At 44.2% G+C, this 22,233-nt stretch overlaps 1 protein-coding gene across 1 annotated transcript in view; it reads right to left on the reverse strand.

The window, feature by feature from the left end:
- Positions 1 to 1,202: 1,202 nt before the first annotated feature.
- Positions 1,203 to 22,233, reverse strand: part of TMEM86B (transmembrane protein 86B) — a 79,252-nt gene continuing 58,221 nt past the window's right edge. The window contains exons 2-3 of the mRNA XM_078655032.1: positions 12,183 to 12,441; positions 1,203 to 2,250 (exon numbers count right to left, since the gene is read on the reverse strand). Coding sequence (XP_078511158.1) covers positions 1,826 to 2,250; positions 12,183 to 12,441 — 684 coding nt within the window. The 3' untranslated portion in view covers positions 1,203 to 1,825. The remainder of the gene's footprint in view (positions 2,251 to 12,182; positions 12,442 to 22,233) is intronic.

Consider the following 22,233-nt stretch of genomic DNA (forward strand, 5'->3'; position numbering starts at 1 on the left):
TAAATAAAAAAACAAATAAAGTGGGCAACCAACACGTTTCGTCTATATGTTACTTTTTCAAGGCTTAGTTATATAGAAAGAAGTGTTGTCAAGCATCTAGAGGAACTTCATTCTGGAGTTGAGAAGATTGCTGTGCTTGTGTCAGCCTGAATGTACAGTCTGGAATCCTCTAGAGCAGAAATATGTGTGTGATTCTGTAAAAAAGGCAGGAATAATTACTGTTCTGTAGTACAAAGTAATGCTCTTGATAATTGCTGCTATTTTGGCAAGGCATTCAAGGTTTTGTTAATATGTACTCAAGAGTACCCACAGCAGGGGGTCATAATAAGCCCCTCCGCACAGATGCTGGTAATTTCTAGAGAGATTACCGGCATTCATTTGCAGGCTCTCACTTCAGTTAGGGTATTACATTTCCCAAGCAAACTGTACTGTGACTACCGGCGGCGGCTCCTCCTCTAAGACGGAGGAGTGTGACCCCCTGCTCTGCCTGTAGTGCAAAAAGGTAAACTAAAACGATAATAACTAAAGTTATTATCATTTTAATGTTCCTACCTGCTAGGGTGTGGTGCGGGGCTGGGTGGGTGGACCAGACTGGCCAGTGCAGGGGGCAGGAGGAGAAGAGCAAAGCACACTCTAAAGTGGGCATGACGGTTTGGCCAACCCAAGAGGGCCAGTCAAACCGTTAAGCGCAGTTTACATCTTCCCAGTTAGCTGCATTACACAGCCTAGTGAGGAACATGCAAAGCCTCCAAGCTACTGTCTGAGTACCGATCCAAGCATGCAGACCAATCACAACGTGCTTAAGCCAGCATTGTGATTGGACAGGGGATTCTGGGAGTCTGGGAGCTTCCTGTTGCGGCACGGAGGAGACAGAGCAGAGGCAGCAGTATCTGGCAGCACCCAGGTAAGTCAGTTTAATTTTATTTTTTGTATTCTCCCCTCCACTCTCCCAGCCTCCTGCTCCAGCACCCGTACTTAGTAGTGGCCGGTACTGGTGCCTACAATTCCATACTGGGAAAGGCAAACACCTGAAGAAGTCACATGCAGTAGCGGCCGCTACTAAGCACGGGTTGTGGGGTGGAGGGGAGCGGAGGGGACAGCACAAAATAAATTAAACTGGCTTACCTGGGTGCCGCCGGATGCTGCCGCCTCTGCTCCAGCTCCTCCGTGCTCAGTCATCAATTCATAAAAACTAACAAAAGCAAAGATAGGGAGTGTTTATTCTGAAATATATTATACAAATCTTTAAGACATTATGGGAAAAAGGTACTATGATATTGAATTGGTCTTTTTCACGAATACATGTAGTGGCTGAAGACAATGGAGCAGCAGTTCATGAAGAACATCAGCAGGGGTATCACTTCTTCAGCAAGGGTGTCACTTCTTCAGCAGGGGCATCATTTTCTTCAGCAGGGGCATCACTTCTCTTGGCCAGAGAAACTCTTGATTGTTGATGTCCAAACTGGAGACAGAGGTTGTAATCATCGCTCCACGAATTAATTACATGAGTTGTTGTCAATCACTCTAATGATGAAGACCACTAGCACTGAGGTCCAGACTTGAGATGGACACAACTCTCCTTCCTCAAGTTGATCATGCTGAGGACTTTATGCATCATTTCCTCCGCCAGAACCAGGCTCTAATGGTGATATGGCTTCTGCAGAGCCATTACTGATGGTTAGAATAGGAAAGGATTGGTGTGGTCTGCTGTCTTAGTGAGACGGTCATTGCTTGTGGCCACTATGAAAGAACCGCTATTGGGAATCCATTCACTTCCACAGGACATCCTGTAGCGCATGGCTGATAAAGATAAACATAGAGTCTGTCACTTTCTCTTCCAGGGGAATTCATCGCCAGTGTCAATGACAGAAAGAGCTATGAGTAACTGTCCAGTGTAATACGCTGCCATGATGATAAGCCTAGAGTGGGACACTGGGAAGCAGAACTTGTCCACTGCCAGAGTACAGTCTGAGACCATAAAAATCACAGAGCCCACTGCTGCAGAGATGCGTGCCCATGAACGGTTGTAGGATGACAGGCGGACACGAGACATGGCTCTCCAGCCCATGGTGCCAATCAGGGCCGCATAGCCTGCCACCATGAAGATGAATTCATCTTTCAGGTAGGAGAACAGGAAGGCGTAGAAGGATCCACTCAATAGGAGAAGGAGAAGGAAGACTCGCAGGTTGAGCGGCCGTAGGCCAAAGGCAAAGGTGTAGAAGAGGTGAGCCAGCCCGAACATGACCATCCCTGAAAAACAAATGACACACAGGTAAGAGGGGAGGCTATCTCACAATTATTAGCAGGATCCCTTCCTCCAACTATGTAAGTTAAAGGAGTGTGCATTTCAGCAGAGTTTATATTCATGACACTCTCATATTTCTTCCCACACCACATTCACTGTAATCTCACAACGTCCTGCAAATTATTGAACTACGTAAATTCCGCAGATGTGTGCACAAGTTCCTGCAACTCCTGCAGTGCATGATGCTCAAACCCTTCAAGGGGGGTCCTTTCAGCTCAGTGCCAATGAATTTCTGTGAGATATGGAAGAATCCCAGGGCCCCTTATCACATACTGTAGGTCGTCATTTTGTGTAACACCACTGGCTTTCTGAAGAACTTGGCTTTCATTGCTCACATTTGAACCAGACAGTTCTAGAATTCAAGCCTGACTCTATAAGGGCTATTATCTTGCCCTTAAATGGACGGTTCAACTGTGGAAAAGCATATAACACTTTTTTGATAATCAGTGATTTGTTTCTTTCACCATGCTATTCCAACAGAGTCTTAGTAAGACATAGTATGTTGTATCAGTGCTCTTATTGCACTTGATCAATGTTTTTATTTTTCCAGAATGCAAATGGTTTGATGGCCTTCTCCTTGTAGGGTGGTAAGGGAGCTCCAGATGTAACTTGATGTGGCCACTCATCTGGCCGCCTGATGAAATCTCACAGGTGATGCCATTTCAGAGTATAAGTAAGTATTGTGAAAACCCAATTTTCCTATAAGACTATGGGAAAGTAAAATGTGTAATCGTTCCACTGTAGACAACTAGATTAAATAGTGTGAATTAATACAATTCATGTTTTTGATATAGTGTGCAATACCCAGACACCCAAAGGGGCTGGAATGATTTAACACTATGTCAAATGTCAAATGTCAAAGACTTTTATATAGCGAAACAAATCACCAGAAAGGTCTCAGGGCAGCTATCAGTTTGTGTCCTAAACAAATGCAATAACATGACACAACAGAAATGATTAATGATTGCACTTAAGATGGCAACAATTAATAGCAAAGGAGATACCAATTATATCCTATTAGAAATTTTAAAAAACCTTCAAAACTATTTAATATGCCCATACTCCGAAAAATAGGCAAAACATTATACATGCATAATCAGACTCCATTCCGAGGACCACAAGGCAGACCAGGGCTACAGGGCATCAACAGTGATGGTTGAGGTCATATACCACGATTGTCCTGTGGTCCCTCCTACTATGGCTCTGCAAACAGGGTCAAGTGTACCCTTTCCACACTCTCAGGGTAGTAAGGGCAAGCAGTCAAAGGCTTCGCAGTGAGATTATGTGGGAGGACAGGAGCTCAGAACTTAACAGTCAATCACCAGACACAATGATCTATTGCATAGCTTAGTGCTCACATATTAGTTAACAGAAAGTGTTTTAATCATATAGCGAAAAGAAATTCTGAACATCCCAAAGATGACTAATTTACAAGGTTTAAATCTCCCTATGAGATCTAGTAACAAGCTATTACCTTCATTAATGCCCAATTCACCTACACCCCCTCTTTCAGGAATGATCCCCCACGCAAGGTTGACTTAGCCAAAGATACAAGTATGGCATAGATTAGACACAGGTGTAGCTCCCTATTAAAGCATTAGAGAGACCGACATAGCAGGCTCTACCAGCCATTAAAGGCCCACTCCAATGTTAAACAAGGGAGCAGGCTTTTAATGACCGGTCACACCCGCTACCGAGGGCTCTAAGGATATTAGAACATTCTGCCCTTGGAAGACAGAATGTTCTAATTTTTAAAACAAAGACCTCATGGAGCCTGAGGGAGTTGAAAACCCATCGGGCTCAGTGAGTCCTTTGTTTACAGTAACAGCTGTGAAAGAAAAACATTGGAATGATGATCTTCTGGGCTTCTATCAGCTATTAGAAGATCGGAGCATTACATTGTCTTTAACAGATCACTCAACATTATAATATTCTAATAATTTTTAGGTCAGTTCAATAGTCTCTCAGGCCTAACATGTTTCGATTGGAAAAGGTTAGCATTCTAGCGGCACACTTTCCGTTTGTGCATACTATGTACAGTCTCTTAAGACGTGCAGGTATAGCCCCAAGTTACCTGTTCAAACGATGTGGTGAATCAGAAACATGGTCTGGTGTGGTCAACGACTTTGCACCCCCTCGGGCATCAGTGTCAACAACGAGAGATGGGAGAAGGGTGTTAGCTACATCCCAGAACCACTGGGTTGAGTAGCACATTTTACTATCAAGTCAACGGCTGTGGCCTCTAGGACCACGGCAAATGGGCATTCATCTTTGGCAGATGCAGCCTCTGATGCAATCAGACTCTCATCTTCAGCAGATGTAGCCTTTGGCGTTGATGCAGAAGCACAGTCATCTTCGGCAGTGGTGGCCCCCAGACTGATGCATCAGCTGCTCAAGAAAGTGCACTCTTAGTGGCAGCACAATAGCTTCAAGGACTGCAGCAGAAAATGTAGGCATCACAATTGTGATTCGGTGAACAATTTCTTACCTCTTTATGACCAGAACTGAACCAGGAGTCCAGGGGACCTCTCAAACTGTAATCCGGTACTGGCTTCAATCCCAATCTGTTGTCATCTACTTTTAGTTGTTCTACACCCCAGGAACGCACTAGGCTTCTCCTAATGGACAGTCTGTCCTCCTGCAAGGGGTGGCGTAGTGGGCAAAAGAACAATTGATTTAATCCAGATCTCTTGACTGGGGTGAATGTTTGATTTACTCAGCATTCCGTCCATCATTTGCTGATGTTGCCCTAAGTGGGATGGGTATGCCCAGACGTGTGTTCTTTGCTCGCTGTGCAACTGCATTCAAGCTAGCATGGCTGATGAGGGTTGAAAGCCCGAAAATGATCCCAGGATGCTTGTTTCGGTCCAGTGAGGAACCGGCTTGACAGTTCAGGCTAGATTATTCCCATGAGGAGCAGGGTCAAGACTGATTTCAATATGGCTGAGTCAAAACTGGGTTGGCGTAGTGAGCAAAAGAACAATGGATTCAACCCAGATCTCTTGACTGGGGTGAATGTATGATTTACTCAGCATTCCATCCCTCATTTCTTGGTGTAGCACTCCTGCAAGGGCAGGCACTCTCCTTACCTACCTGAGCAGGCATGCAGAGTTCTAGGTACTTAGGCAGACACTCAGCTTCTCCAGCAAGTGACAGATTTTAGGTGATGTCCTCTCACTTCTGTGAGACTGGCTGTCTGGCAGAAACCATACCTGGTCAAACAGCAGTCCTTTGAGTAATTGGCAGAGCACTCCCTTACTTGTTTAAGAAGAACTTGGAACTGGAACAAAGTGGGGTAGCTTGGATCACACTTTTATTCCCATCTTGTAGATAGGGTATGTGGATCCATTGTCTGAAGTCTCAGAACCAGTTGAGGTTGATTGTCTTTCAAATGTTTTGTCTGCTTCTCAAACATAATTTTTGTACAATATGATGACTCTCACATCAGTTATCAATGGTGCAAGCTCAAAGCAGAAGTATCTAAAAGACAGGTACAACTGAGTGTAAGATCTCTGCACCTGGCTGCCATCAGCCTTCCTCAAACAGTAACCAGTAACAGACAAAAGGGCAGGAATGACCTAGAAACTTCCTCACCGTGAACAACAGAAATGCAGTGTCATCCCTCACCCCTACCATCTACCAAATGACAGAGCAGCAAGAGCTAATCAAGTGCTCCATGATACCAAGGTCCTTGCTGAATCTCTAGGCATCCTTCAGTGTTTGGACAAACACTCCCAGCCACAGCAGTAAAATCACTGCCTGAGAAGCTGTATTCATCCTTCATTGTGTGCCATGGTAAGCAATGGGCCATGCAAAATGGATCCCACTGGTCCCAGTGCTCAGACACCCTCAACCACATATTCCTACTACCACACGTCACACACATATATAATGCATATACGCACAGGGCATGCACATGGAACATCAGAGTAGAGTCTGGAGTTCACATACAAAGTAAAACTTTACACAAGAAGGGCAGTAGATCGCACTCTTTTCTGACACAGAGAAAAGGTTCTGGCCATACAAAAGATACACAAAAACTGTACTCCGTTCTCATCATTTTAAGTGACAACCAAAGGTATCCCATTTTCCTTTGAGGAAAACGGGAATGCATTTAAAAAAGAAAAATGTAACTTTTCAGTTTACTTTTTTATGGCTATGCTCTTAAAAATATTTTCTCACACACTCACAAAGGGGAAGGGGTCCCCTGGGGATCCCTTCTCAAGTGGTTTACCACCTACTTGATGTAGGTGGTAAACTGCGAGTGTTTTGCGGCTGCAAATGCAGTCACAAAATAATAGTACATGGCAGTGAGTCCCGCTATTAGGAAGGGACTCCCCTTCCTAATAGCAAGAGTTGCAAAAGCTATTTTGCAAGCCAGTGACTCGCAAAATAGCGTTTGTGCATGCCATTACCCTTTTTTGCTGTAGCAAACAGGCCAATCCACAATTTGTGAGCACAAAAAAGGGCAGTACATCTTGCCCTATGTAATTAAACCGGCAAAACCAGCAGGAAAGTCGATCTTAATTTGAGTGTTACATTCTGGCTTTGTGCTCCACAATAAAATCAAAGCTCAGTAATGTGAGAAGCTATCTCAACATTTTGGGATTTTCACCCTTCATTGTTATCAGCCACTTGAGAGGCTTGTGATCTGTCTGGACCACAAACTTGGTACCAAACAATTAAGGCTGGAACCTACTATCACAAGGCATTCTCTTTCGTTGGTGGCCCAGTTCTGTTCTCTATGAAGCAGTTTATAACTGATAAATACAAATGAGCACTGTCCACACTTATCATCAAGTCGAGCTAGAACTGTTCCAACACTCGTCAGAAATGTTAGCCATTGCAAAGAAGGCCTTATTGTAGTCAGGTGCTTTTAACACAGGAGAACTGCATAGCACAGTTTTCAGGTTCTCCAAGGCATTCTGACAATCACTATGTAATGCAATCACTTTCTTGGGCTACTTCTTAAATGTCATGGTTGTCAAGAGCACATCTATGGGCCAAAAAATCCTGAAATAGACAATGAGTCCTAAAAAGACTCTCACTCCAACACAGACTGGACCTTAGCATCCAATGGGAGTATCTACTCATTGCCCACCTGATGTTCAAGGTAGCATGTTTAGGACTGCCCCACTTGTCTTGACGATCAGTTTCGTTACCTGTACCCAGAACAACACATGTTCTAGGTACTTCGCTTTATTATGGTGCTTCCAGGTATTGATGGTCCTCCCATAAATTGTTAAAGATAGCACCATTGTCAAGATAGGCCATACAGAACTCCTGCAGCCCTGACAGAACATAGTTTCTTGGGTGCTGAAAAGTGGCAGAAGCATTCTAGAGCCTAGAAAGACATGTCCATAAATTGGTGCCAGTCTTCTTCTTGGCACTTGTTGCTTATGCAATCTGCCAGTACTCACTGGTTAGATGAAATGTACCCAAAAAGAAAACAACATACAACCATCCAGTTGCTCCTGAGCTGTGGGAATGGAGTGTACATCCATTGTGCATTGAGGTGCTATGTTGTGCATTGTTAATGTGTTGATCTATTATTGCAATGTTTTTTTATATTTTGTTGGTATGTGGGTGTGTCTTTTATTGTATTGTTATCATGCTTGAATTGCTGTCTTCTGTTGTGCATTGTTACTGTGTGTCTTACACTCACATGACAGCTTACCCCAGATTTACACTATCAAAGTCCTTCTCAATGAATCTGCTTCTCTGAAGACCAGATATACATAGGGATTTAGATTTATTAATTTCATCTATGTTTATTTACTTTGCCTTAAAACCATGTGCAGCCAATTAAAACATATGTAAGCACCGTTGTACATTTATGAAGCATTTACACGTACATACATGGAAGTGCTTTTACACACCTTGGGCCAAATGTACTAACATTTGATGCAAAGCAACCTAGCAAGACAACTTGCTACAGTGTGTCAAATGGAGCAAACAGGAATGCCCCATATTTACCAAGATATGGCACATTCCTACTCCTCCAAATCCAAACAAATCATCTGGAATACCCCAAGGATCCTCGTCCAGCTCCACCCTCTTCAACACTTATACACCACCTCTGGCCAGCATTGTCAAAACCAACGGACTCAACATCATATCCTACATCGATGAAACACAACTCATCCTCTCCCTTGCTAAAGACACCCCCAACATCAAGACCAGCTTCAGCAACTGCATGGCAGGTGTCACCAACTGCATGAAGGACAACTGCCTGAAGCTCAACACGGACAAGACAGAGGTACTGATTTTCAGAAGTACGAGTTACTTACCTTTGGTAATGATGTATCTGGTAGAGACGATTCTAGCCGCAGATTCCTTCTCGTAGAATTATCCCCAGGCGTAAAACTGGATCCGGAAAATTTTCTTTGCCAAAGCATCTCTGCGCGCCGGGGGAAGTACCACGTGACTCCGCCCTAACGTCGTCCGCGGGCATGACGTCAGCAAGGTCACATAAGCCCCACCCCGGCGCGCCAACGTCAGTTTCCTTCTGAGAATTTTTCCGTGCCACAACACGGAGCCATCACACACAAAAAAACTGTGAGAATATGGGAACAGTGTGCGAAAAAATCAGATAAACAGAAAGGGAAGAAACGAATGGTGAGAAACAGCAGCATCCGGGAGAGTGCCAGGCACTATGGCATCAAAAGTCATAGGGGGCAGAAAAGCAGGTGAAAAAGTCACAGCAGACGAAAGGGCATGCAACCCAGGTCTATAAACAGTGAGGGACAACAAGGCCAGAACTGAAGAGTAACTACAATTCACCCCAAGACAACGCCAGCAAGGAGAGGCGCATTCCCTGTAAAGAGCTAAGGGTCGAGGCACAGCCAAGAGACCCCAACTCAGAGGACTGCAGAGGAGTCAAAAATGTCAAGCAATGAAAAAGGGCAAAGAGCATGAGTAGGCCCCACACTGGAAGATGCAGCAGTACCCATGAACCCACCAACCAATCACCAGAAAGGAAGGAGTGGATCAAACAAACAGGACGAGCATCCCACTAGGGAGAAAGCGAAAGAGGGCACTCGCAGGAGACAAAACCACCCAGAGGCAGGCGAGTGCAGAAGACCAAGCTGAAGGTCCTCGCAGAACGGGGAGGAAGGGTGGGTTGTGAAGGAATCTGCAGCTAGAATCGTCTCTATCAGATACATCGTTACCGAAGGTAAGGAACTCGTACATCTAATAGAGACTAATAGCCGCAGATTCCTTAACGTAGAATAAATACCCTAGCCATACCCAGAAGGGAGGAGGGCCTGCGAGAGAGCCTCCCAGCAGGAAGAAACACAGGGCCACAGCAGGAGATGTGTAAAGGGGAAAAGAAGTGCGGCCCAGCCCCCAGCAAGCAGAAGGAAGCAAGGACGAGGCGAAGGGAAGCCAGGATACCCCAAGCCCATCCAAGGTACCAGGGACATCCGCCAGAAAGACAGACAACAGCAGAGGAGTACAGAGGAAGAAAAGAATCACCCCAAACTCCAAGGAGAAGAGGTAGAAATGAAGGCAAGCCCTCCACAGGAGAACACACAGTGAAGGGGACAGCTGAACCGGCCTCAGCCTTGAGTCAGAGGACAAGGCAGGAATGGCTCTACAGCCAAGAAAGGCAGGCGTGAGAAGAAAGACTTAGTCTTGCAAGGCTCCAGCAGAACAAGAGGCAGGAGCACAAGGGCACACGCCAAAGTCCCCGGCTGTGGAGCAGAAAGAGCTGGCTTGCGCAGCCGGCAGCTGGCAAGTACCATAAAACCGAGCGCCAAGACCAAGTCGAGCGCAAGACGATGGCAAGGGCCAGGGAAATCCAGAACAACCCCTAAAGGAAGAGCATTCCAGACATAAACCGACCCGCGAAAAGAAGTGGGACCAGCCAGAAGAGAAGAGGAGAAATACGTAGGACGGACCAAAGCCGTCAAGCAGAACACAGGAAAATACCAGGAAATCCTATCCCCCCTGGAACACCAGGCAGAGGACCAGGCCAAAACGCCAGAAAAAAAGTGTGGAAATACCACGGCACAACGCCGCAGACGGCATGCCAAAGCTGGTCCAGTGATGCAGCCGATACTGAGAATCACAGAACCTGGAGCAGCACAAGCTACGGCCAGACAAAGAACGCCAGGAAAGGCGAGGAACCCGCAAAAGGGAGTCCACACCCTCCCAGCGTAGGACAGAGCTATACAATAGCTACAAGTACCCCACTTAGGGTATGACACATCTCAAAGAAAGCATGGGAACCACTCTCAGGGAAAAATTCCTGCATCAGAGAACAAGACCATAAGAACTGTAGTAGGAACCACAGACGGCTTAGCAATCAGTCAAAAAATACACACTTGCTAAAAGGACTGAACCAGCAGCCAACAGAAGAGGGGCCAACCTTAGGGAACCTGCAGGCAAGTAAAACCACCCAGAACAAAACGGGCCACTCAAAACACCAGATTCCAGGAAGCAGGTGGGATAACGCCTCCCATCAAGCCCCAGAGCATCAACAAGCCAGTCTACGGAGGGAGAGGAGGACAGAGCCCCTCAAGGAGACACTAAATGGCCGAGTCCACATGAGTGTTAAACTAAAGGACCCCATCAAAGGGCAGGTCAACCAGATGCTCCCTTATATTCTCAGGAAAAACAGAATCCCCAGCCAAGCACGGTTAGGGAGAGCCACAGAATTGGCCATAGCATGGCAGAGAGCATCAGCAACATCCAAGGCCGCACGGAAAATAAATGCGGCCAACTCTCGACCATTCAACACATGGTGTCGTAGATCAGTGCGGGCACCCTCATGGGAGTCATGATGAAGAAGGGACTCCACAGAATCCCACAGGCTGGAGGTAGCCCTGGCCAACACACAAAGAGTGTTGAGCACCCGCAAAGTAACACTGGATGAAGTGAAGATGTTACTGCCCCATGAATCCAACCACCGGGGCTCCCCAGACGGAGGAAACAACACCACAGGCAAGGACGGAATAGCAGTCCGCAGAAGAGAGCCCTGAGTAGAAGGGTGGAAGGAAAGGCAGACTGGCTCGTGTGGCGCAGGACGGTGGCGATGGAGGAGCGGCTAAGGTACCGGATTACCCGTGGCAGGATGCCCCCAAGCCCCCAGAAGAGAGTTTAGCAGATGTGGAGGTCGCTCCTTCTCCTACACAGCAGTGAAGACATGGCACACGCTACCCTTTCATCTGCGGACCTCCCCATCTCTTCCAGAGTTCCAAAAGTACCTGAAGGCCTGGCAATTTGGCTATTCAACTGGACCCTGCCAGTGCCTAGATACCCTCATGGGTGACAAGTAACATTCTACAAATCTACTGATTGACTGATTCCTGCTCTCTCTGCGCTGTTGCACTGTATGCAGCCTAGCGCCAACACAGGCACCCTTGCGCCACGGGGCATGAGTGTCTGCAGTACAGGTAGGATAGCTTTTGTGCAGGAACGGATACCTTCCTGCACAAAAACTATTCTCAGAGGCATTTTCCTATTTTTGTGTGCTGCAGAATGCAGCACAGCACACATAGAAAGAGGAAATAACAAGAAGAAATAACAAATATTCTCCTGGTTATGCTTCTGTTGGGCTGGTGTAACATTTTGACACATTCCCATATTTTCTACTCTTAGTAAATCTGGGAATGCGCCAAAATCCCAGGGTGGAAGCATGGGAATTGCCCACGCCCACTCATGGAACGCCTTCCCAATGCAGAGTAATGAAAGACATTTGCTCTTCCTTGTGTTACTTTTGATTTCCTAAGCCAAGCAGAGCCATGCAAAGTGGCTTTGCATGGCTTAGTAAATATCACTTAAGCCCTTGAGTCTTGTGTGATGCAATGGCAATGCAAGAGCTTAGTTAATCTGGGCCTTAGCCTGTTCAAGATGTACCTAAGCGGCTTACCATGGAGAAATAAAGAAGGCCAGATCAGGCAGGCATCCCCTAGGGCAGAGAACAACAACCCAAGGAAGATCATTCGGGCATACGAGGTGAAGACTCCAAGACTGGCAGCATGAGCACCAACGAAAAAGCACAGGCTCAGAATGGGCAGGCACTTGATAAGGGCGCTGAACCAGCCAGGCTCAGTGAGTGGTAGCCACAGGACGAAGTAGATACAGGTGGTCTTCAGGAAAGGCAAGAGTTTTGGGACGACATTCCACACCTGTAGGGAAAACAAAAACAGACTGCGACTCACTATGACATCTCATATAGCAAGCATTCTTTTAACAATATAAAAAGTGTTATCTTTGCATTTCCCAGTGTATCTTCTGCTACCCGGACAAACTATAATGTTAACTTTATGCGACTCCAGTATTTCTATCCAAAGCAAATTCTCCTTACTGAGTTGTGGGTTTACTGCCACCTATTGGATGGGGCAAAAACAGCTTAAGAGAATGTTGTGTAGTCCCTTAAAACCCCTTTTTTAGGATGGAATGAGGAATATAAGTAAGAATGTAATTCACTGCGTTGCACGGAAGATAGCACAACTTGTAGAGTCATACATAAATGGACTTTCAATGTCTGAAAATGGGTATAAATGTTGTCATATGTAGTGTCCTCTAAACAAAATAGCCATACCTAGTGACTCTCCCTATTGAGTTAGCAGTTCAGGAACAACATATTAGTATTAATTATAACTCCCTCCAAATGAGCACAGGCACTATTGACATGTTTGCAATTCACAACATTGGTACAAATTGCCCTCACATCAAGTGTCGTTTGGGAGGAGAACCAAGGTCCACTCAGACCTTCTAGAAGTGTTCTAGAGTTATAACACAAACATAACCATGTAAGGAACACCTTCACACAGCCTTAGCGGTCTAAACACCATCCTGGACTTAGGGTAGTGAATCAGGATGGCATCGGATTTGCCATGGTTAGAAGTGCTATAGCAGGTCTGATAAGCAGTGGGAAGGGGGTGAGGGAATATAAAGTGACAGTCCATGGGGGTTGCAGGGAGGGACTAAGGTGTTGCAGTGATGGTGTCCTGGTATGGACATTTGCTCACATGCTTTTGCCAAATCCTGTTCTTTGGGTCTCCACTTCTCCTTTCAAGCTCTGTCTTCTAACCACAACCAAAATCAGAGAATTTAAGGATCCAAAACAAGTACTCACAGGCGACTACAGCACGTCTACGAACCACAACACCTCCAATAAAAATAAGCATTGGGAAAGCCAATAGGTGTGGCCCCTGGCAAACGAAAAAGTAAACAAGCTTTGGCATACCCAATGGGTCTCGCCTTTGGGACCTTATAAGTGTTTAGCCATGCAACAGTTGATGTTGTTGCACCAAGGATATTGTGCTGGATAACTAAACACTTATAAAGTCCCAAAGGCGAGACCTATTGGCTATGCCAATGCTTGTATCTTTTCGTATGATGTGGGGGAAAGGGACATGATCTGATTACTTTCCACTTTCCCATTCCTCCTTTGGCTACCGTCCTTCCAGCTGCCTCCATATCTTCCCACTAGTACCTCTCCCTACCTGCTTGGAAATTCTGCATGCCCCGGAAGCATTGTGTCTTCCTTGTTTAGGTTGTGGGATCCACTCTTGTGCTGTTCCCCATCACCTTCAGACAGTTTGGAATTTGGTGTCAGTCACTGTGACTTATGCCAACCGAATCTCCATGCTGGTGGTTTGAGGTGGTAAAGATTTCTTGAGGTGGGGGCAGCTGTTTTTTCCCACCTCTGTTCCATTCCTCGGGATCTTTGTCTTAGAAGTAGGTAGTATCAATTTCTTAGCCTGCATTCCAGTAGTCATTACGGCAGTCAGCAATGCAATTTGGCGGGTGGTAGGCTGCTGGTCAGAACTTGTAAAATGTTCTGCTCCTTTTCCACATTCTCATTTATGATCTGCCTCACCACCCACTCCCCTTTTTCAGTTCAACTTTGAGGTAGTGTGAGAATTAGGGGAAGAGCTGCACCAGGACTTGGTGGTGCCCCAGTAGGCACGCCCTCGCCCTCCTAATTACTCCTTTCTCTGAGGAGGCAACTCTGTACTTGTGAACTCTAGAAAAATAGGGGTTATCCTGATAATGGTACAATCCATGTAAGTTTTTTTCATTTTTAGTAATAACTAACTACAAAGATGCACTGGTGCACACGCACACACAAACTTTTAAAATAAATTTTAGTTGATAGTTATCATACAGTAAAAATCTACACTTTTATTATGCATTTCTGATGAATTAAGTAGAACCATGAGAGTAAAATGTACAGCCCTGTGTTGCGGTGCAGCTAAATCCTGCTCTTTGATACCAGCAAATCATTGATTTCTGCATCGCATTTGGGAGCTAATACTTCAATGGTGTGGAAGAGAAAGCGCAAGCACATAGCATTGCCAGTTAGCACTAAGGTAAATAATGGAAGAAAGTAAATCCCCCCCATATGTTACTACTACACAAAACAACTAAAATATGTCTGTTAGAACCCTCTCCCTCTAGATGTACATTCATTATGCCCCTGTTGACAAGGCTGATACATCTGTCATGTTGTGATTGAGTATCAAGGGATGCAACCATCTTTGTGCGGTGCGGTTATTTAAACAAATGTATAAACAATCCACTCTAATGCGCATTAGAAAGAATAATGGAGAGATGTCACACAAAAAGTAGCATCACACACAGACCCAAGGCAGGGAATGGTTTCATATGTAAATGCTGCAGACATTGATTAGGGGGTTGCCAATGATAACAATGGCTGCCATGACTTCATTCTTTGCTACCCCTTGCACTGCTCCTACTACTCCTGGTCTTAGACATCATGAAGGGGGTGACAGGAGAAACAGTAAAGAAGACTCTACATGACACAAAGACTTCTTTTAGTTTCCACTCTGGACCACTGTCTAGTGCCTCGGCTATTGAGCACCGAAGACACACACAGCTGGTGTGTGATAACACTCCCATTTCTGGAGAAGTGACGTCATGCCAAATTCTCATTATGAACTACCCATGTTTTCGGTTCACGGAGCCCTATTGCAAGCTGGGTGCAGTAGCATCCATAGGGGAGATGCCACTCTATCTAGTCACAATTGACCCGGTGTTGCGCACCCAGGGTTCCTGGGTGTTTGGAATAAGCAGCCTGTTTTACTCTCCAGCACTCCATGTTCTTCCCTCGCTTCCTGCCTGGGCAGCAGAGACTGGAGCACAGCATGCTGGGCATGGCGCCGGTCTCTCCCATTCGGGCAGCTAGGACAATCCACACTTTGCCAACCTGCCCGACTGACAACGTGGCAATAACCAGGGAGAAAACAGTAATTGAGGAGCTGTTTGTTTGCTCCCCAAAAATAAACTGTTTCAGAGACACCACCCACCATAGAACCAAGAGACCATCTGCCCATCTTCCTGCACGAACTCTGCAAGCATGTCTTCTCCTAAGAAATGGCATAGGTATATAATTTCTAATTGAATATCACAAAAAAGAAGTGACTAGAAAGGTTAAGAAGAAAACTAGCACGTGAAAAAAGACATGTCTCGTCTAGCAATCTTGAAACCATGCCATTGAGGGTGCATGCTTATCAGGTTAATAATGTGTACAATGGCACAGTATACTGGACTATACGAACTAACTGTTGAATTACCCAAATCGGTGGACGTCGGAAGGATGAAAGCTGTGTTGGTCCTCCTAGAATGTGAAGCTATCACCTTCAGGTTACAGGCAGATGTCTGCAGTGGGTGTGTTAGCCCGCAGGCAGGGCCAGTGTAAAAGGTTTTGCAAAATATTGCTATATTAGCAAGATGGACCGCAGAAAAGCCATGCTGTTGCTCGCTTTCTGAGTGATTACTACAGAATCTCTTTATTCTTCTTTCATCTGATTCCAGTTTGTTAACATGATATGTGTTTTTCAAGGGTACCACACAAAACAGTTGCTGCATGCGACTCCAAATATTTCTGGCGCGCGCAAGCATGGGCGCTGGACCATGTCCTAGGAAACGGTATATTATAATTTCGGAAATATGTGCAGTCTGAAGAACGTCTCTCTGTACTCGCCAGGATGCCACTGTTCCCTGGAGTGAGTAAACCAATTAGTTATTTCTTGGAAGCTTTTTAAACAATTTAAAAGCTTAGTGGTTGTGCTGTAGCTCACGCCGATGTTTACTCAGGATGAACCTTGCATTCTACATATACTTCCTTCCGTCTCTATGGCTGCTTCAGCGTCGCATGGGAGTCCTGCAGAGTTCACGCGCGTGCATGCTCGCGTGCACATAGCGGAAAAGGAAACCGGTTGCAAATAGATTCTGCTCCTCGATCCAGCTGAGGGTCCGTGGGCCTACTAAACTGTGTGGAGAAGTGCCAATTATATCTTGTAAATTCGTGGTGGTGTCTATATGACAATATTTTGTATTTACATTCAGTCATTCATTCAGTAGAAGTGTCCTAGATTTTTTCACTAGGGCATATATAATCCGTCGCTGTAACTGTATTCTGTGCCACATTGCAATTTTCAACAGTTGCAATGTCTAGCGAAGGCCCTGTCACTAGTGCTGGAAGCTAAAGCATATGGAAAAAAGCTCGGCAGGCTGGCGTCAGCAGGGGCGGCGCGAGGCACGAGCCTCGCAAGGCAGCAGAGGGGAGGAGGGGGACTGCGCGATTCCCTTGCAATAGCGATAATTGCTGCCATTTGGCGGCACTCGCTCCCGCAAGTGAATCGCCAGACGTGCACGCGTTGCCATTGAAGGCAATAGAACACGTGCACGTTTTTGGCTGAAAAAGGTCTTTTTGCCTATGCAGCGCAATGAAGTTGTGAGTCTCTCTGCCGCTTTGCAGCGGTGGGCTGAAGTGAGGTAGCGAACCTCTAATACGATCCAAAGAACTTTTGTCAATCCACAAAAAGCCAGCTCGAGACCAAATCCATAAAGCATGAAGTTATTTATTTAGACATGAAACAAGCCATACCCGACGCGTTTCGGTGCAGCATCACCTTGGTCACAGGTCACAGGTCACAGGCCAAAGGAGTGTTTGTCAAATCAAAATATATATAGTGCACAATCAACAAAGTTGATGTAGGACTACTTATCCCAATGTCACGCTATTCAAAGTGGCATCCATTTTGAAATGGTTTTTAACAATGCAGCTTTAGCCCTACAGCCATTTATTTTCATAAGACTGAGAGATAAAGTGATAAATATATTGAATGCATAAACAATTAATATTTTTGGAGTGCATGGCGAACATCATTCAAATATCGAAAAAAAAATATATATAAATATATCACATGATGTCTCGGCACCTCCCACAGAATTTGCGGATCCGTGATGGTCGGAGGACAGCAGTGCATCAGCAGAGCACGGGTAGGAGAAGAGAGCCATTTCCAGTCCGGTAAAAGGAATTCCAGGAACCGGGGAGCAGGCAGAACCAGCGCGGCCACGGTGGGAAGCTGCAGCTGAGAACTAAGCGTGATCGGTTTGAATGTGCTGAACCGGGGATTGAATTACACCATTTCCCGCTAAACATGATTTTGGCAAGCAGGGAGGCTTCGAGGAGGGAACCGGCAGAACTGCTGATTGTCCTGCTAAATAAAACAATTACTGGAGCAAAGTTATTCTCCTGGTTGTCCTAAGGTGGTGGTTTTGGAGTATTGAGGCAATGCTGGGAGGTGAAACCTATATATAGGTTTGTGCCCCTACCAGTTCATCTGTGACAGTATGTCTCTCACCATGCGCTTCTATCTGGTAACCAAGGGCGAAAATGAGGACCAAAAAAAACCAAAAAACAATTACGGATATAGACAGATCTGGCAACATTACAGCCAAGGACTCTTTCAACAAAAGGGAACTTTAGGAGAAACTTTGGAAGAGCGCCAAAATGGAGCAGGTGAAGTGGTGGTAAGCCACTGCTCTTAAAAAATATGTGGATAGCTGACGAGTACCTCGTGGTTTGCGCATTTTTGCGCAAGTTCAATTACACAGAAGGGTGGATTGAATTGTTTCACTTTATTAGAAAATTAAAGTTGAAAAAATGGTTTGAAACTAAAAGAAAATGTGTTACACCATCGATCGCCAGCAGCCATATAAATCTATCTATAGGCGATATGGACCTGTTAAAAACTACGAAGGCATTGGAAAGTGGATAATTGATAATTTTTCAGAGTTTTTAACTGATGAAATGCTAGATGTTGATTTTACCAGTGGTAGTCATTTTAAGCAAAAATCGAAATTTCTGCCCCAGATACACAACAAGGCCATTAAGGTATTTTAGAAAGGTGTGATTTCATAATTCAAGAAATTAGATAAATGTGTAAGGAACACACACAGCAATCTCACCCGCAAACAACATACAGCAGTTAAAGAACTGCAAGAAAATAGAACTGTAGTCATAAAAAAATCTGACACAGGCGCGAATGTCTTTATTTGGCCGAGGCAGATGTATCTAGGTGAAGGCAGGCGGCAATTTGGGGATGTTAAAGTCATCAAGTGAGTAACAGAATAGGTTACGAAAGAGCAATGCGGTTTTTAAATCCCAATTGTTACAATGGAAAAATTAGAAATTGATATCAGATGACGAATATAAATCTCTGAATTGTGAACACCCCAAGTTGCTGGTAATGTACCTATTGCCAAAGATACATAAGGATAACCAAATTCCACCAGGGCATCCCATTGTGCCCTCAATAGGAAGCACATATGAAGATACATCAAAATACATTGATTATTTTCTGCGTCCATATGTACAGGCACTTCCGTCTTATATACAGAAAACCAGGGGCTTTTTGAAAGTGATTGAAAAAGTGAAGTGGGCAATTGACAGGTTACTCATGACGCTGGACGTCAATAGCCTATACAAATGTATACCACACACCTTGGCAATGGAGGCCAATCGTCACTTTTTGAAACAACGAGATTTATCTTATCTTAAGCACGCTCACTATAATGAATACATGCTTATCCAATAACTACTTTCTGTTTGACCATGTCATCTATTGCCAAACCAGGGGGACTGCAATGGGAACCTGCTTCGCCCCCAGCTATGCAGGTCTTTACCTCGGCTGGTGGGAGGAGCAGGTGGCCAGCAACATTCACGGCCTTTACCCATAACGTGGTTTTCTGGGTAAGGTACATAGATGATGTATCCTGCATTTAAACAGAAGAAGATGCAGCACAGTTTGTAGTGCCATTAAACAACTATCAATGCAATCTAAAGTTTACCAGGACAGTACATCAGGAAGGTATTGAGTTCCTGGATGTAGAAATTAATGTACGAGGTGACAAATTGAGCAGCAGACTGTTCAGAAAATCTACCGCTGGTAACAGTCTACTCCATGCCAGTAGCTATCATCCAAAGAATTTGATTAACAGCATACCCTTTGGTGAGCTCCTAAGAGCGAAACAAAATTGTAGCTCTGAACAGACCTTCCAACTTGAGCTTTTAAACATGAAGGGTAGATTTTTGGAAAGAGGTTACTCAATGAAAACTGTTAATCAAGCATATACTAAAATAATCAATCGAGCAGAAACATTACAAGCTAAGATTGCAGTCGCGAGTGGGGAAGATCCCTTAAGACTTATAACCTCATATAACAATCAATCATGGGTGATTAGGAAGTGTCTGAGGAAATACTGGCACGTGTTAAATACCGATGCAACACTGAGAAAATTTGTAGGTGGTCAACCTAAAATAAAATAGAGGAAATGCACTGCATGGAAAGATATACTATGCAGCAATACACTACAAGATGATAAAGACCTTAGTCCTATACAAGGCTTTTTTCCATGTAATTCATGTAAAGCCTGCAGAAACAGTACTAAGCGCAAAGATATTGAATTATCCAAAGATCAGAAACCCTTTGTTATAACAAAACATGTCACTAATAAATCTGATTACTGTGTTTATGCACTAAGCTGTCCCTGTTCACTAATATACATAGGGAGTACTATCCCTCAAGTTAAAACAACTTAGGCAGACAGTACTCTGTTGGCAGACATTTTAAAGAGCTCCATAATAAAAACACAAGTCTCTAATGTTTCTGCGCTCTAGACAGAATTCCTAAATCAGAGAGAGGCGGGAACAGGGTGAGAGAACTTAGATGTCTGGAATCCAAAATAATTATTAAATATGGCACAGTACACCTGAATGGATTGAACAAAGATGAGGAGATGTGGGACCATTTGGGTTAATATGATTTAACAAAATGTCGAATGAACCAGGTCTGTTCCAGTATATGGATAGTGATTAGTACATCCTAAGCCATGTTTGTGTTTTTAATTCACACTTTTCAAGGATGGAATGCACCATTTTTAATCTTTTGTAGGAGACGGAATTATCAGCTTGTCGGGTTGATAAAATGCATCTGAGCTTTTTCGATACCACATTGAAATATTAAATGTCGACTGAAATTATGTATATGGGACAGTATAGGATATGTGTCATTGGCTAAATTAGGCAGCAATCTGCCGAAGTCATGATAAAATAGATGAATATTTTTGGACAAGGCCCACTGGGGTGGAATTGAAAGAGAATAATCGTGATGAATTTTCTATCGATGGTTAGGATGAAATTTTCAATTTTATTGATATTGGCCCACTGGAGCAGGATTCGACATCATGTGATATATTTATATATATATATTTTTCGATATTTGAATGATGTTCGCCTTGCACTCCAAAAATATGAATTGTTCATGCATTCAATATATTTATCACTATATCTCTCAGTCTTATGAAAATAAGTGATTGTTTGGGCTAACGCTGCATTGTTAAAGACAATTTCAAATGGATGCCACTTTTCCATGAATAACGTGACATTGGCATAAGTAGTCCTACATCAATTTGTTGATTGTGCACTATATGTATTTTGACTTGAAAAACAATCCTTTGACCCGTGACCAAGGTGCGGCTGCACCGAAACACGTCAGGTGTTTTGCTTGTTTCATGTCTAAATAAATAACTTCATGCTTTATGGATTTGGGCTCGAGCTGGCTTTTTGGTGATTGACAAAAGTTCTTTGGATCATATATATGTATTTACAAACACCCTTCATATATTCATATATATATATATATATATATATATATATATATATATATATATATTGTCTCACGATCCACTCCAATTAGGCTAGAAAAATGACCAGCACAGCCATATCGATGTGATTTCTTTTAATTCAAGCCCCTAACCCCCACAACAGACGCGTTTCGCCAACAGGCTTCGTCAGTGTTAACCAGTGCAAAAGTACAAGACGCCATTTAAAGCCACCTTTCCCATTTTCATAAACAACATAAATGACGGTTTGTTTGTAGTTCGGAGAACAAATTCAGTGGCCATCTTATAGTGTGCAAATAGGCAAACAAATGTCAATTTATCAAACGGCGTTATGTAAATAAAGTGCTTGGGTGCAGATTAAAAAACAATTGTAGCAACAGGTTAATCATTTGTAATTTTCTTAAAATTAAAAAAAAATATATATATATATATATATATATATGTATATATATATATATATATATATATATACATATATATATATGCCGAAATGCATCTGCCGCTGCTGGGATGTTTGAAATAAAGGGCTCCTGCACTGTATTCCCCTGGTGGCCTCAGATCTTTTCTTGAAAGGATTTTACCGGATATTTCATTGCGCTTGCCAGATGCGCAATACAGATGGCCCCACAGCGATAAGAGACACGGAATAAACACTGACAACTTGCTGCTTGCAGCATTTTGAGACTGAGGGATCAGTAATTCCGTTGACCGCCAAGAACAACAGGACATCGTATGTGGACTGAGGTATTTTATCTCGAGGGGGCGTGCAGTCTCGAATTTGACTGCCCCCACGCACGAACTTGCCTGAAGGGACTGGCTGCTGCAGTTATGGGGGACTCAGGGAGGTTCCCGCAGTTTCATTGATCTACTATCGACCCGACTCACCTGGAGCTGGTTCTAACTTACAGATTTCCCCACTCCCCCACGCCACCAGCTCTGCAGCGCCGGGACAGTGCCTGCTGGGATTTGGAGTTCAT

This window comes from Lissotriton helveticus, chromosome 7 (assembly GCF_964261635.1).
Source record: "Lissotriton helveticus chromosome 7, aLisHel1.1, whole genome shotgun sequence".
In the NCBI taxonomy this organism is placed as follows: Eukaryota; Metazoa; Chordata; class Amphibia; order Caudata; family Salamandridae; genus Lissotriton; species Lissotriton helveticus.